The sequence below is a fragment of the Anastrepha ludens genome, chromosome 5, assembly GCF_028408465.1.
Source record: "Anastrepha ludens isolate Willacy chromosome 5, idAnaLude1.1, whole genome shotgun sequence".
Taxonomy (NCBI): domain Eukaryota; kingdom Metazoa; phylum Arthropoda; class Insecta; order Diptera; family Tephritidae; genus Anastrepha; species Anastrepha ludens.
Window position 1 is genome coordinate 117,810,921 of NC_071501.1, and position 15,448 is coordinate 117,826,368.

The 15,448-nt window shown below is 34.5% G+C and overlaps 1 protein-coding gene across 4 annotated transcripts in view; it reads left to right on the forward strand.

Annotated features, from left to right (window-relative positions):
* Positions 1-13,308, forward strand: part of LOC128865138 (vitellogenin-like) — a 172,053-nt gene extending 158,745 nt beyond the window's left edge. For 2 of the 4 annotated variants that reach the window (XM_054105157.1, XM_054105158.1), the window contains exon 3: positions 8,994-13,308. In XM_054105157.1, the coding sequence (XP_053961132.1) occupies positions 11,436-12,119 (684 nt within the window). In that variant the 5' untranslated portion in view covers positions 8,994-11,435 and the 3' untranslated portion in view covers positions 12,120-13,308. The remainder of the gene's footprint in view (positions 1-8,993) is intronic. The other 2 variants (XM_054105155.1, XM_054105154.1) reach the window with 2 other exon arrangements.
* The last annotated feature ends 2,140 nt before the right edge of the window (positions 13,309-15,448 follow it).

A 15,448-nucleotide genomic window follows, 5' to 3' on the forward strand; every position in this document is an offset into this window, starting at 1 on the left:
AGCTGAGCCTCACTCAAGTTGAAGCAGAGGCTGAAGCGTTTTTCAAAGAAAATGCAAACAAAATGAAATAAAATAATAAGTAGTATTAATATATACGTATGTATGTATAAGCTAAATAATAATAATCATAGCTGAGCTGAGTAAGAGGCATGAAAGAAGCAGCAGCAGCAAAATTAAAAGTTAAAGCGACAAGAGGAATAAGCACTGCCACCAAGAACAAGCAACTGCGTCAATAGCGAGGTTGTGGAGCCAATGGAGGTAGAAGTGAAAACGGAACTGGCAGTAGATGCAGCGCAGTGGAGGAGGAGGCATCAGCATCTACATCAGCATCAAGAACAACACAGAAGCGACAGCTAAGCAGCAAAATAACTCGTATTAATATTAATAATAATAATGGGCTAGTCTCTTGACTCGAAACTGAGGGGCTGAATGATTGTCTGAACAATGTGGAGACGAGTGTACAAACAAAAGAATATTCCACCAGGAGGAGCTGCTTAATTGAAGGCATTCATTGGACGAACCCTGTAGGAAAATGCGTTAGTATACAACTTGGTGTCCTTGACAGAAGTGTCAATTGTCCTAACGCTGTGCATTCCTTTTTCAATGGCTTGTCAGTGTCATTATGTTAGGTGAAGTAAAAAGTTCCGAGCGTTTTATGCTAAATGCCCTTAGGCAGCCATTGCCGATGTAGGTATGTACTTTAGACCTTACCGAAAATAGAGGTCGCCGTACACCCATGAGTCTGAAGTATTAAAGCAATGGTTTTCTTTTTTTGTTTTTGCTTTCGAAAGTAGGGGCCACGGTTTAACAGTTTTCGTTTTATCTTCGGCATTTACAGGCCGATTTTTGATACACAAAATATGGCTTCCAGTCGAGTAGCAAAGCTGCTCAGCAAATATTTGTTAAATAATGTATAATTGTACAAATTCTCATAAAATAAATAAAAAAACAAATAAAAATAAATAAATAGTTTCTAAACAATTTTTTTTTTCAAAAATCGCCGTACACTACAGAAAAGTTTGAGATGAAAAGGGCTGCATAAAAATATTTAAAAATCTTATCAACGGAATAAAAGGAATGAGATTTTTGATGCCATTTTTGTTGTTTTTTTGGAAGAATGGTTTAAAAAAATTTGTGCAACTCAGTCAATTCTTACCGATTTAGACTTCTACGATATCATTGGAAATGTTCTATCTCCTCCATTTTCCTTTTTTCACCCTTTTATTCGGTTTTTTGCCAATGTCCGCCTCTGCAATGCATGCACGACACTTTTTTTAAATGCAGCAAATGCGCGAAACCGTCAAAACAAAATTATCAGAAATCAATGAGCATTTTAAGATACTTTAAACGTGCACTTCACTATAAAATTGCGTAACCATTTTTTTTTTGTTTTTTTTTTTTGCTTTTAATTCTGATTAAAAACCTTATACCAAAAATTTTATTTTGTCTGATATTTGTTGCAAAATGAAATACTGTTTTGCGGAAATTATGGAAAATTAAAAAAAAAGCGAAATGTAGTCAAAATATTATTTCTATTTGTTCTGCCTTGGATTTATTTTTTTATAATAAATTTACAATTATTACGATTCCGTACAAAATTTGAAACTTTGAATTAAGTGATTTTTGTTATACTTGTAGTATGAACTATAATTAAAGAAATATAAAATTATATAAAAATAAAAATATAATAATAAAAAACAAAAAATAATAAAAAAAACTAAAAATAATTCAATAAAAATTGGCAATAATAATAAAAAAAAAAAACAATTAAGTAAAAACAATTAAAGAAAAATAAGAAATGAATAAAAAATCAAAAATTATCAGGTGGCGCAAAATTAATCACCCTGTTCCCACCAGCTACACCAAAGGTGGCGATCGCTCCACCTGGATAGGGATTCTGGGCTAAAAACCTATTAATTATAATTCATACTGCAACGAAAGCCATTTAATTCAAAGTTTCAAACTTATAAAAAAAATTATAAAAAAATCAGCCAAACTTCATTAAAATACAATTTTTTAGTCAGAATGTATATTAAAAAAACAGTTTTTGGAAAAATTCCAAAATTATTAATTGGAAAAACTCTGAGTATGGAGTTGTACAGCCTCTTTCATTTTATGCAGTTTAAGGGGTTATACGCAGTTATGACTTTCAAAAAAATTGGTTTTTTTTATTGCATTTTTGTAATGTACATATATTCAAAAGTATACGCACGAAATTTGAAGTAGATCTAAGCAATACTTTCGGAGTTATACCTAAATATGTAGAGATGCCTCGGCACGTTTTAAGGTAGGTATTGAAACTTTAAACGTGTTTTTTTTCAAAACGGCATTTTTCAAGTCGGTGTACACGATATCTCGAAAACGGCTTGTTTGATCGGTCAACCGTTTTAACTCAATCTTTAAAGATACATTTTCTAGTAATTAATCGTTCCTTTTGTAAATTTGATACTTATTTTCCATTTTATAATCAATTTACGGCCAAATTTTAACGTAAAAATCAAAATCATTTCTTTTAAAAGCTGCCATTTTGTGAAAATTCACTATTTTGATTAGCCGAACGATTAATTACTAGATAATCTAATATATTAACAAAATTTGTTTGGTTTTTGATTTCAGATAATCCAATCCTGAGTTACGATGTACACCGTAAATCGTCTTTTTTTAAAGGAGGTTCCAGAAATCGCCTGCAGCGCGCTCTATAATCAACATTTTCATAAATAAAAAATTTTGTTACGTTCCTGAAGGATGCTTTTATAACCGCCAAAAATTTTCTAATTATTAAAATATTCTGAAGTTTCTTCAGGATAAATCCTTGACAACCCGTCTTTTATTTGCTTCATAACTGCGTATAACCCCTTAATAAACCCTTTCAATTTTGATAATTTTTTTTGCTGACGATGTAGTTAATTTTCCTCCATATAACGAATGCTCGAAATTTTTTATTGCACAAGACAAACAAAATTATCAAAAATCAATGCGATTTTTGAGCCACTTCACACTTTTATTTTCTTATACCAGAAATCATTGGTCTATACAACTGCATACTAGAAATTTTAGTAAAGTTATTATAATTAAAAAATTTTAAATTTACTCAAAATTTTTTATTTTTTTTATTCTTATAAATTTTAAAATTTGAGTTGCATCATTTTTGTTGTAGTACACAAAATAATACAAATTAAATGAAAAGCAAATTAAAAAGCGGTGCTATTTTTGTGAACACAGGTGTATATGTACATCGCGTTGATTCATACGGTGGTGTAAAAGTGGCATTATGCTTAAAACATCTTTCACAGGTTTTCTGTCGGCTTCCGAGATCAAGCTTCGTAGCGTTGAAAAAAAAAGTTCAATAGATTTGTTTAGGTATTTACTCGATGGTAGGCGATGCCACGCCCAATTTCGAAAATAAAAGTTTTCTGTCTCTATAATTATGCTGTGACTTATTGCTGTAATTACTGAAATATTAATTTTTTTTTGCATTTTTGTAAATTACCATTAAATTTACAATAAGTTTCGCGCTTTTGCCATTTTCAACACCAACCTGACTTCGGTCAAGAGCAGCATCCTACATTTAAGTACTAGGTCGAGTCCGTTTATCTCACTTGGGCCCGATATACCATTTATGTAAACGGGCGGACCGGCAGACATAACTTTGATCGATTCCTCTCGATTTGACCCAGAATGTTTGCTCCACTAGCTCTTCCTGCAGGGTATAAGCAAGCACTACATATACACACACTATCTCTATAAATGAAATATATGAGCGCTATGAGATACGTTTAACGGTTTGCACGTTAACCTATTTCTTGCTATCGGCACCAATTAGACACAATCGCTTAAGCTTCTCACATCTCGAGCAAGTCAAACACTTTTCGACAAGAATCAAACCTCATTAATTCAGCATACAAACGAGCATAAAAGTGAAGTAAAATGCTTTCAACGCTAAGAACGCTAAATGAGGGCGATATCAATAGCAATGAGCCAATATACATACATACATATGTGCATGCGTGTGTGCGTGTGTGTGTTTTTGTGTGCGCCGATTTGGCGAGGGGGTGTAACGTAAAAAGCATAAAAACTCTGGATGGATTCTTGAAAGAACGAACAGATGTATTGTCGTTGTGGTTTAAGTAGATTGAGTTGATAGAGAGTATTAAATAAAAGGAACTACTTACTATATAAACCACACATAAAAGCTAACCACCAGTGAAGTAACTCATATGCTGATGAAAGAGACATTCAAGCGCATGCACAGAGAAACTCACATACGAGCCATCCACACCCATCCATCAACAGTAGAGCATTAACCAAAGTGCTTCTACGCATGTATGTATGTATGTATTTGTATATGTATTAGTGTTGAAAGCAGCAGCAGTCACATTCGCAGTCGCTGTGTCAGCATTCGCAATGGATGCTTTTGTTGCTTCTACCGCTGGTGCTGCTGCGGCTGGTCCTTCTTCTAGGCCATCCTCTCTGCCTGTCCACACTCATGCATGGGAGCGAGTAAATGTATGCACATATATTTGTATAAAATTGCGTGTATGGCTGTTAGTCTGGCATTGTGGAGGTCGTAGTATTGCTGGCCCACGCACTCCATGCATTTAATGCACATTTAATGGCTAATAAGTGTGTGAAAATGAGCTGAATAAAAATGTTCAAAGAAATACGAAACGGCAGGCAAATTAGTAATCGAGTAGTACGAGTGCGTATAAGTACATGTAAGTAGTAGTGCTGTGGTGCTTGAAGGCAGTGGTTTTATGTTCTAAAAAAAAGGTGAGAGATGGGTAAAAAATAAAATAATTACAATTGTCGTAAATGAATGTGGAATGCGATTTTCATGCTCATTGGCACACCAGTTTTTGGCATAATCTGAAATTCAATAAAATTTTAGTAAAAAAAAAATGCTTCAACCATTTGCAATACAATATCCTATACATGTGAAGCTCTTCAAGATTTCCATGACTTCCGTGGTATTAGTGGCTAGTCTAGATTTACATTTCACCTTCCAAGAAACAACACACGAAAAGAAAAATGATTTTGTTTCAGTTCAAAAACGCGAATTTTTCAAAAACCAAAAATAAAATTCAAAGGTGTAGTAGAGACTATTTCTAAATCTATTTCATCACCCTGAAATTTATCCACCGCTGATGCAATGCATTTAAACTAGTAATTGATCTTATTTACGAAACAGTTTTTAAAGCCTTCACCCTAACGCCGTGCTGATAAAAGCACTGCAAGTGAGGCCAGAACCGGAGTTGTGTACAGATTATGCAATGTTAGAATTATTATAGGCTGCAGGACCATATCTGACGAAGCAGGAGGGGTAATAGCAGGTAGAATCGCCCTCGATATAACGGTAAAATGCGTTAAACAAAAATACCAGCATGCAAAAACGCGCTGGGGGCGGCAGTAAGATTTATAACGATTACAATTTTGAAAAACAAATTTTTTTAGAGTGAAAATATTTAATTGAGTTTTACAAATTATGTGTCCGTTTAACTTTAACTGAAAGGTGCAAAGCACTTTTTTCATTTAAAATACCTTATAATCAAAGCAACGCAAAATATGATCTTCAAAACTTATTTCAAGCGCTTAAAATATTTCATTAAGTACTCAACATGGCAGCCGCCGTAGTCGAATGGGTTGGTGCGTGACTACCATTCGGAATTCACAAAGAGAACCTTGGTTCGAATCTCGGTGAAACACCAAAATTAAGACACACCTTTTTCTAATAGCGGTCGCCCCTCGGCAGGCAATGGCAAAACCTCGGGTGTATTTCTGCCACGAAAAAGCTCATCATAGAAATATGTGCCGTTCGGAGTCGGCTTGAAACTGTAGGTCCCTCCATTTGTGGAACAAAATCAAGACGCACACCACAAATAGGAGGAGGAGCTCGGCCAAACACCCAAAAAGGGTGTACGCGCCAATTATATATATGGCAAATGTATATAGTATATAAGCCTAGGATGATCTGATTAATTACAGGTAGCCCTTAGCTAGACACTAAATGAAAAATGATGACGGGCACGATAAGCTAAACGGATTTTGTGACTATATTTCCCCCCCTAGCATATGCCGCCAAACTTTGAAGATCGTAAATTTAGATTTCAAAATATTGCAATGAAACCGGTTTTATTTCGCTTTCAGAACCACCAGTTTAAGAGAAAGTGAATATTTAGAACAATTAGTTTTTAAAACAAGCTGCTCTTGAGTTAGCTGCCTTCATTTGCTTCACCAAACTACACAAAACGTTTACTCACCTTTGCTGATACCATCGCGTATCATGAAGTCTTTAACACTTAGCTTGAAAAACGGTTCAACGTTTATCTCCACAAATAAATATTTGAAAACTGTTAAGGAACTGTCACACATTTCGATGCATTACTCATGCGCTTAAAAAAATATTTGACTTTATTTGTCATTTGTTGTACTTTCCCAGCAAGAAGGGGTAGGTCTTCTTTTTCATTTTTCATTGTATTTTTATATGTTTAGGTGTATTTGTAGGCAGATATCATTGCGGGCATTACCACTTTCTTTGCTTTAAAGTTAAAGGGAAAACACGTTTATTTATGCATTTCCACGGCTTATCGATGGAGATTATTTATTATTTCACACACATACAGACACTTAAACAAATAGCAGCGCCGTATTTAGTTAATGAACGTGCGTTAAGAATTTTTATAATATATATGATGGATATGCATGTGTGTGTAGATCCTTATAAATGTACTTGTAATATGTAAATATGAATGTTTGTGCGGATGCATGGGCTGTTGATAACATAATTCAATAATTTACTGTCAAACGAGTGTATGTGGATAAGTACATTTGTGCTGTATTGACGTAAATGGATAAATTTATATCTTACCTACCGCCGCACTGTTGCGTTGGCGCATTCCCAAGGATATGCGAGTACAAAAGCACGCATACGTCTGAGTTCACAATTATAGCAGCGCGACATATTGCAAAGTTTCGACTGTTTATTTATTTTGAATACATTTTTTTTTTTGTAAATATTTTTTTAGTTTTTATAAAAAATATAGTTCATACTACAACGAAAACCATATAACTCAAAGTTTAAAGCTTTGTGCAAAATAAAAAAAAATTAAGAAATGTTCATCAAATTTCAAACTTTTTAGTCAGAGTTAAAAAAATCAACAAATTTTGATTAAACTTTGAACTTTTTAAAAAATTAAAAAAACACTATAAAAGTGTTTCCAAATTTCAAACTTTTTAGTTAGAATTAAAAAACAATCAACAAATTTTCATCAAATTTCAAACTTTTTAGTCGGAATTCAAAAACAAAAATTAACAAATTTTCATCATATTTCAGAATTAAAAAAAAATCCAATTTTTTTATCAAATTTCAGAATTAAAAAAAGAAAATCAACAAATTTCATCAAATTTCAAACTGTTTTGTCTGAATTAGAAAAAAAAACCCAAACAATTTTTATGATATTTCAGACTTTTAAATCAGAATTTTAAAAAATTAAAAAAATTCAATTTTCATCAAATTTCAAACTTCTTAATCAGAATTGAAAAACAAAATCCAAAAAAAGTGCATCAAAATTTCAAACTTTTTACTCAGAACTCAAAAAAAAAACCATAACTTTCATCAAATTTTAAATTTTTTAGTCGGAATTAAAAAAAAATCAAGAAATTTTCATCAAATTTCAAACTTTTTAGTCGGAAATAAAAAAAATCAACAAATTTTCATCAAATTTCAAACTTTGTAGTCAGAATTCAAAAAAAAAAAATTACAAAGTGTCATCAGATTTCATTTCAGAATTGAAAACAAAAAATCAACAAATTTTCATCAAATTTCAACTTTTGTAGACAGAATTAAAAAAAATCAACAAATTTTCATAATTTTTCTAACTTTTAAGTCAGAATTAAAGGAAAAAATCAAAAAAATCAAATTTCAAAATTTTTACCCAGGATTCAAAAAAAATATATCAACAAATTTTCATTAAATTTCAAACTTTTTAGTCAGTATTAAAAACAAAATCAACAAATTTTTATCAAATTTCAAACTTTTTAATCAGAATTAAAAAAAAAAATCAACAAAGTTTCATCAAATTTTAAATAATTTAGACAGAATTAAAACAACATCAAAAATCAAGAACAGGTACGAGAAGGAGCACTCGGAGTCCTGCTCCCCGTAGTACCGAGATTAAGTCCTCGGTCAGATTTCATATACGCAGACTACTACCCTAAAACCTCGGCACTGGCAACCCCTTGTTTGGAGTTTAGTCGCCTTTTACGATAGGCATACCTTTCCCGGTCATACATCAAGCCACATTCGACAAATATGATGAGAAGCTCGGCCAAACACCTAACAGAAGTTTACGGCCAATTATTTATTTATTTTATATTACAAAGTATATAAGTTTGTTAAGGGGTTACATACGTCCAGAATTTTCAAGAAATCTATTTTGTTTTATTCTTTATAGTTTTATGTATATTTCTGTGGAAGTCGACTGTAAAAATTCCCCATAGGTACAAAGTTATGGTAAAAAATATAACTGCCCGATCGCCTCGAGCAAAATGCACTTGAAAGTTTAAACTCGTTCTTTTCGAAACTACTTTTTCCGGCACGATCTGCATGATAGCTCATACAGTTTTTAATATGTTTTGATGCGTTTTTTTATAAGTTTATTAATTACAATAGAGAATATTTTTTAAATAAATAAAAAATTAATTAACGCACCACATTTCTATGGCCGCCCCTGTATGTTTGTTTGCTTATTTGTGGTCGCATGAGTGCGGCTGATTGTATATGAGGAGCTGCATGTTTGAAGGTTTTTCCTGTTTGCAGCTGCGCACCTTTGTGGGTATTTGCGTCTTGGGAAAAGGGTGTGTGTATGTGTAGTGTTGTTTTTTTATTTGTATTTTTATTTTTGTGGGGCAAATAGCATTAGCATATATCAATGCCAGCGCAAATAAATCATTAATAAAATTTTTTCTCTTCTCCTCTTTTTCTGTGTATGTTACAGTTACGGCAGAGCAAGCAATAAGAGCACCACGACCACTATTACCAGCAACAACAACAACCATAACGAGAAGGTAAATAACGAAAGAAAAAGCAACTACAGTAGGAAAGTATACATTCAGTTTACTGCTTGCTTGCACACTGCACTCCGACGACGCTTACGCACACGGCAGTTTTGCTACGCCGGCCGCGCTTTGGAATGTTGTACGAGTACATATTTGCCCCGTATTTTGTTGTTGGCAGTGACAAGCCGACATGCAACTGACTCGACTGAAGTGACTTTGGTTGGCCAACAGCATACAGCATACTTGTGCAGTCGTTTTGTTTGTGTGTGTGTGTGTGTGTGCATTGCTGCATGCAAACAAACGTGAAGTAGAAGTGAGCCGGAAGGCAGCGCACAAGCAGAGAGTGTCGTTTTATCAGCGTGAATAAATTTCAAAAGAAATTTTTATCAACGTGCTACAAGTAACAACAAAAACAAATACAAATAAAAATGAAAATAAAAATGAAGTTGAAAATAAAAGTGAAATAAAAAGTGTGCAGCAAGTAGCTGGAGCTGGAGATGAAGAACGAAACGAGGCTAACAAATCGAATCGATACGAGTAGGCAAATTTGTTGAATTTTTTTTTTTTTTTTCTGTGATTGTATGCATCTTTCTTTGTATGCGCTTGTGTGTGTAACAGCCAAAGAAAAGCCAAACTCACCTACACATGCATGCATACGTACATATTTGTTTATATGTATGGCCAAATGCAAACAGACAAATGTCTACAACTGTAAATACGCTTATGAGAGCAGTGCAATTGAGCTGAGTGCGGCAAGAAGGAGTTGAGAAATATTGAGTCATAAAAAGTATCATAAAAATGGAAAAGAGGCAGCGGGCAAATGTAGAGTGAAAATAAATGCAACCAGAAATAAGGGCTTGCGTAAACAAAATAGAAGAAATAGAAATTGAAAGTAAACTGATACAAAAAGAAAAATAAGCAAAAATATAAATGAAGAAGTCAAAAGTGCATAAAGTAAGGTATGAAGTAGTCGCAATACGCTTGAGAAATTGAAACTAAACTAAAACATAAAAATAGTAGAAATAAACAATAAAATAATAAAAAAAGTAAAAAGAAAAACGAAATGTGCTGAGTGATAAATTCCTCCCCCCTGCAAATACGTTAATAAACGACGATTTGTTTAACATTTGTAGCGCGGAGTAATATTTGCTACGCTCGCTCGCCATTATTGACAACTGTAACGAAGACGCGGCGCGGCGCGGCGGTACGCCTGTCACGATAGACAGTCACGCGGCGGCAGTGTCACATTGACGCAGACGGCACAGCGCAAGAAGACAGCACTGTGGTGTTGTGCGACGAGACAGTCAGCCAGTTTGTCAGTAAGGCAGTCAATCAATGCAAGTGGGAGCCGTGCGCGGCAGACAATCAATCGGGCTTTTAGTGCAACACAAACGCTTGCGCAGTGCATCGCACAGGCAGGCAGGCAGTCAAGCAGTGAGTTTGTCACGTATTGAAGACATTCATATATGCACACATACATATATACATATATACATGTGTATATTTGCAACGCTCACAACCCGGTGCACAGACTGAACCCAAGGCGAGCTGAGTGAATTTGTAAACATACAATAAATTTCTATATAAACTGTCTACTGACAACTGAAAAGTGAATGAAAGATACAAATCGCGCACATCAACATCAGCGCAGTGGTGAATTGACAGTTTTACGAGGGGTGCATGCGTCTGCAGAGAAGTGCACATTGCAACGGTTAAAAGTGTGTGGTATTGTATTGATGAGGCGCAGCTGTATTGTGGCAAGCAAAGTATGGGAAGCGGCCTACAATAATTGTGAGTGTAAATAAATAAAGCCGCCGACGCACTTGAAGCGCCTAACAAGCCGAAGCTAACGAGTGAACGTACAAACCTAACAAAAAAACACAAAAAACAAATCCACAAAAAAAAAGCCAAAACTGCCACGCCCATACGCCCACCCGCAGACTTAACAATACAAGTATTGTTGAACGTTAGCCTCGGTCATACCACCCGCTGTTACAGCAGCGCACCACAGAGGCGCGCGCCCGGTTCGGTGTTTGGAAACTTTGCTGCCAACACTACAACAACAAGCGTAAATAAATGTAATAAAAAAGTGAAAATATGCAAGTTAGTTTGTAAACAAAAAAAAACAGAAACAAAAACACAAAAATTAAATTAATTTTAATTGTGCTCTCGCGTACTGAACGATGACATGCTATCAACATTTTACTCAACAGCACAACAACAACAGCAACCACAGCCGGAGCTATCTAACACAAACTACGGAAACTTTGAGCATAGAAAGCAATACGCGCAGTTCAGCAACCACAACAACAACAGTACAACAACAACATCAGCGTTCTTGTTGTTGTTTCACCACTTGAGCAACATAAATCCAATGGAAAATGATGTTCCACACTAGCAGCAGCAGCGGCAGCAGCTACAAAAGCAAAAACTATTGCAGAAGCAAACACAACGGTAACGTACTCAGCGGCGTCGACCAGAGTTTGCTGAGCGCAGTGGCCACCACCATTGCCGCGGCGCATGTATCGGCAACCTCCGTGTTGACGCCAAAGCAACGCAGCAGCAGTTATAAGAAATATCGGCGCGCGAAACCGCTAGACGATAGCAGCTGCGCAAGCACACACAACTTGGGCAACAACACCAACAACTGCAACAACAGCGGGAGTGAAAGTTCTATTACCACATTTTTGCCCACAACCGCAAGCACAGCATTGGTAGCAGGACCGCCCAGTGTAAGTGCGCCCACTCCAGCACGCGGCGAAAGCGCGCAATTGCATAGTCAATGGCGCCGTGGCTCTGCGTCGCCTATCACTTGGTGGTCTGCTTTATCGTCGTCGTCGTCGTCATCGTCGTCCACGCCAACATTACGATGGGCACTCGTCTCTGCGGCATTGGCCACCCTTTTTAGAGCTTGTGGCGCACTCAGCTTGTCGCTATGCGTTCTATTGCTATTGCGACTAGCACCCGCTGTCAGCGGCCTTGCGGTGGGCGTGGATACCACAAATGCGAATATCACGGATTTGGGTAGTCCTGGTGGGTATTCGAGAGGGCATTATATTATTTAAAAGTATTTGTTATATGAAATTTGCAGCAAAATGATGCTTTCTTTAATTCAAGATTTTTGCCAAAACTTCTGCTGCTGTTGCCTGCTTGTAAGAATGAATTGAATTTCTACAGCTTAGTAATTGTGTTAACGTCCATTGAAAAAAAAGTTTAACAGCATTTCTGAGTAATAGAAATAGACATTAGCGGCTTAGGTTTGCCTACAATTTTTTAAGGGCTGGACGTTCTGAAAATTTTTCTCCATGACTGCCGGCAAAGCTTGGAGCTGAATGTTAAAAATGCAGTGTACTTTTATTAATTCAATAATTCGAACACTTTTCGCCAGTCGGCTGTGGGATTGATGAAATCAAAGTAATCTGAAAGTTTGGGTTGTATGTAAAAACTTTTCCCAATCTGACAGAAAAAAAAATCAATATAAATTTTCTGGTCGCGGCAGTATACAAAAAAAAAACACTAAAACCAATTTAACTACTAAAACTACTACAATCTTGCGCTACCAAAACTTAATTATACAATTTTTTTTCCTTTGAATAACTTTTTTAATAAATAAAAAATATTATTTTCAGTGTTGAAAATCTCTATTTTTAACTTTTACGCGCTCCATTGCTTGTCTGTTTGTATGACGTATGATTGACGCACAACGCCCTTTGTAAAAATTTAGAGTCTTCTAATAGGGTGATTAATTTTGCACCACCTTGTATTTTTACCATCAAAAGGTCTGCTGAAAATTTCAGGTAAAAGAAATCTGAATCTGCATTTTTGTTCACAAAATATGGGGTGCGCTTTGGTGCAAAAACCATCATCCCTCAATTGGACACCTTTTTTAAAACTTTCAATCTGTTTGAAGATCCTTTTTAAAAGGTTATAATCGATAGAAATTTAAATTTTAAGAAATTACGTGGAAGCTCCAGTTGTTAGGTGTAATAGAATTACAGTAAATTCACGTCCAAAGTCGAAAGTCTGGCCAAATTAAAAACAGTGAGAAATTAGTTTTCTATATACAACTTAGACTTTCAGAAAAATTCGGTTTCATCTATTCGACTGAAACACATTCTACCTGTAAGGTAAAGTCTCAAGCAGTGATAATGGGGAGCTAGGCTCTTTAGGCAGGACCGCGATAAATATAGCGATTCCATGTCAAGTTATCCAAGTATTTTTGACATTATTGGTTTATCTTTAAGTTTGAATATAATAAGAAATGTCGAAAAATCTGGTATAGACTTTTTAATGTAAAATAGCATCTCCATATTAATGTATATTAGTTTTTTTTTCTTTGTTTTTTTAGATATAAAGGGTGATTTTTTAAGAGCTATAGGAAAGTTTTTCAAAAAAAAAACACACGTAAAATTCAGAAAAATGCTTGAAATTTGCATGCAAATGTTGACCGCGACTGCGCTTCAAAAGGTCAATCCGCTTAGTCCAATTTTGGCATACTCTTTCCAATGTTTCGGCCGGTATCTCACATATAAATGCTTTAATGTTGTCTTCCAATGCGTTAATTGAAGCAGGCTTGTCTGAATAGACATGAACTTTAATATAACCCCACAAAAAATAATCTAAAGGCGTTATATCGCACGATCTGGGTGGCCAATTGGCAGTTTCCGAACGTGAAATAAAATGTTCACCGAACTCGCCTCTCAACAAGTCCATTGTTACGCGTGCTGTGTGGCACGTGGCACCGTCTTGCTGAAACCACATGTCATGCAAGTCCAGCTCTTGCATTTCGGGCAAAAAAAGTTGGATATCAGATCACGGTAGCGCTCACCATTCACAGTTACGTTACGATTCGCAGCATCTTTGAAGAAGTACGGCCCACTGATACCTCCAGCCCATAAACCGCACTAAACTGTGACCTTTTCTGGATACATTGGGAACTCTTGCAATTCTTCTGGCTGATCTTCTCTCCAAAATCGACAACTCTGCTTATTTACGTACCCATTGATCCAAAAATGAACTTCGTCGCTGAACACAATTTTTCGACTTTAAACTTTCCTAACAGAACACGCATTTTTATAATAAAATTCAATGATTTGCAAGCGTTGTTCGTTTGTAAGACGATTCATGCTTAAATTATAGACCAAACTGAAGATGTTTGACAGTGAAACAAAACACGAAACGTGCGTCAGCTGTTTAAACCAACTGTTTAAAAAAATAATAGCTAAAATATCACCCGTTACTACATTTTTTCGCGGGCTGTGTGCTCAGTACTCCTTGCAAGTTTCATATACCCTATAACTTTTCGAGTAACATATTCAAATACGTACAGCAAATGAGTGCAAAATACTGCTTCAACGAAGGGCCTTCGTGCATACTCGCATATTCGTATATTATGTCCGTTTGCAAATCGATGGAAGCGTCCCTTCGAGCAGTACGAGTAGTAAGCAGACTCTTGGTATTTTTCACTAATTGACTCTACGTACTTGAATAAAATTCGAAAAGTTTTTGTGATCCCATTATGAAACTTGAACGAATTACTAAGCATGGGCTTAGCTATTAATAAATGACAAAATTGGAAAATGACAAAAAAAATTCCCTACAAATTTTGAACAAGAAATATTTTTTCGCCAATAATTTGTTTTTTTTTTTTAATTTTAAAATGAAGCCGAATATATTTTACCTTAAAAAATTCTACTATATACCACATTTTTTCGCCATTAAATTCTTTTTAAAAAGCATAAATTTCCCTAAAAAATTAAAAAAAAAATATTTTGTTTTTAATCCTCAGATATTTCACCTTGAAAAGTTCTATTCCAACATTTTTCGCCAAAAAAAATTCTTTTTAAAAAAGATAAATTAACCTAAAAAACTATTTTTTTTTTTAAATCTTAAAATAAACCCAGTATATTTTACTTTAAAAAATTCTATACCAAATTTTTTCGTTAAAAAAAATACTTTTTAAAAAGGATAAATTAATCTAAAAAATTATTCTTTTTGTCTTAAAATGAAGGCAGGATATTTCACCTTAAAAATTCATATTACAATTTTTTTGGCAAGAAAAAGTTTTTTAGAAAGGATAAATGAACCTAAAGAATTTTAATTTTTTTTTTTTAAATTTACTTTAAAAATTTCTATTTCAAATTTTTTTGCCAAATAAAATCTTTTGTTTTTTTTTAATCTTAAAGTTTACTTTAAAACATTCTATTCCAAATTTTTTCACTAAAAAAAAATCTTTTTAAAAAGTATGAGAAATTTAAAAATTTGTTTTTTTTGTTTGTAAATCGTAAAATGAACCGAAGATATTTCACCAAATTTTTCATCATTAAATAACTCTGAATACTATTAAGAATTTTCAGCCTACACTCAAGCCAAATTTTAGAAGAATCAACGGCAA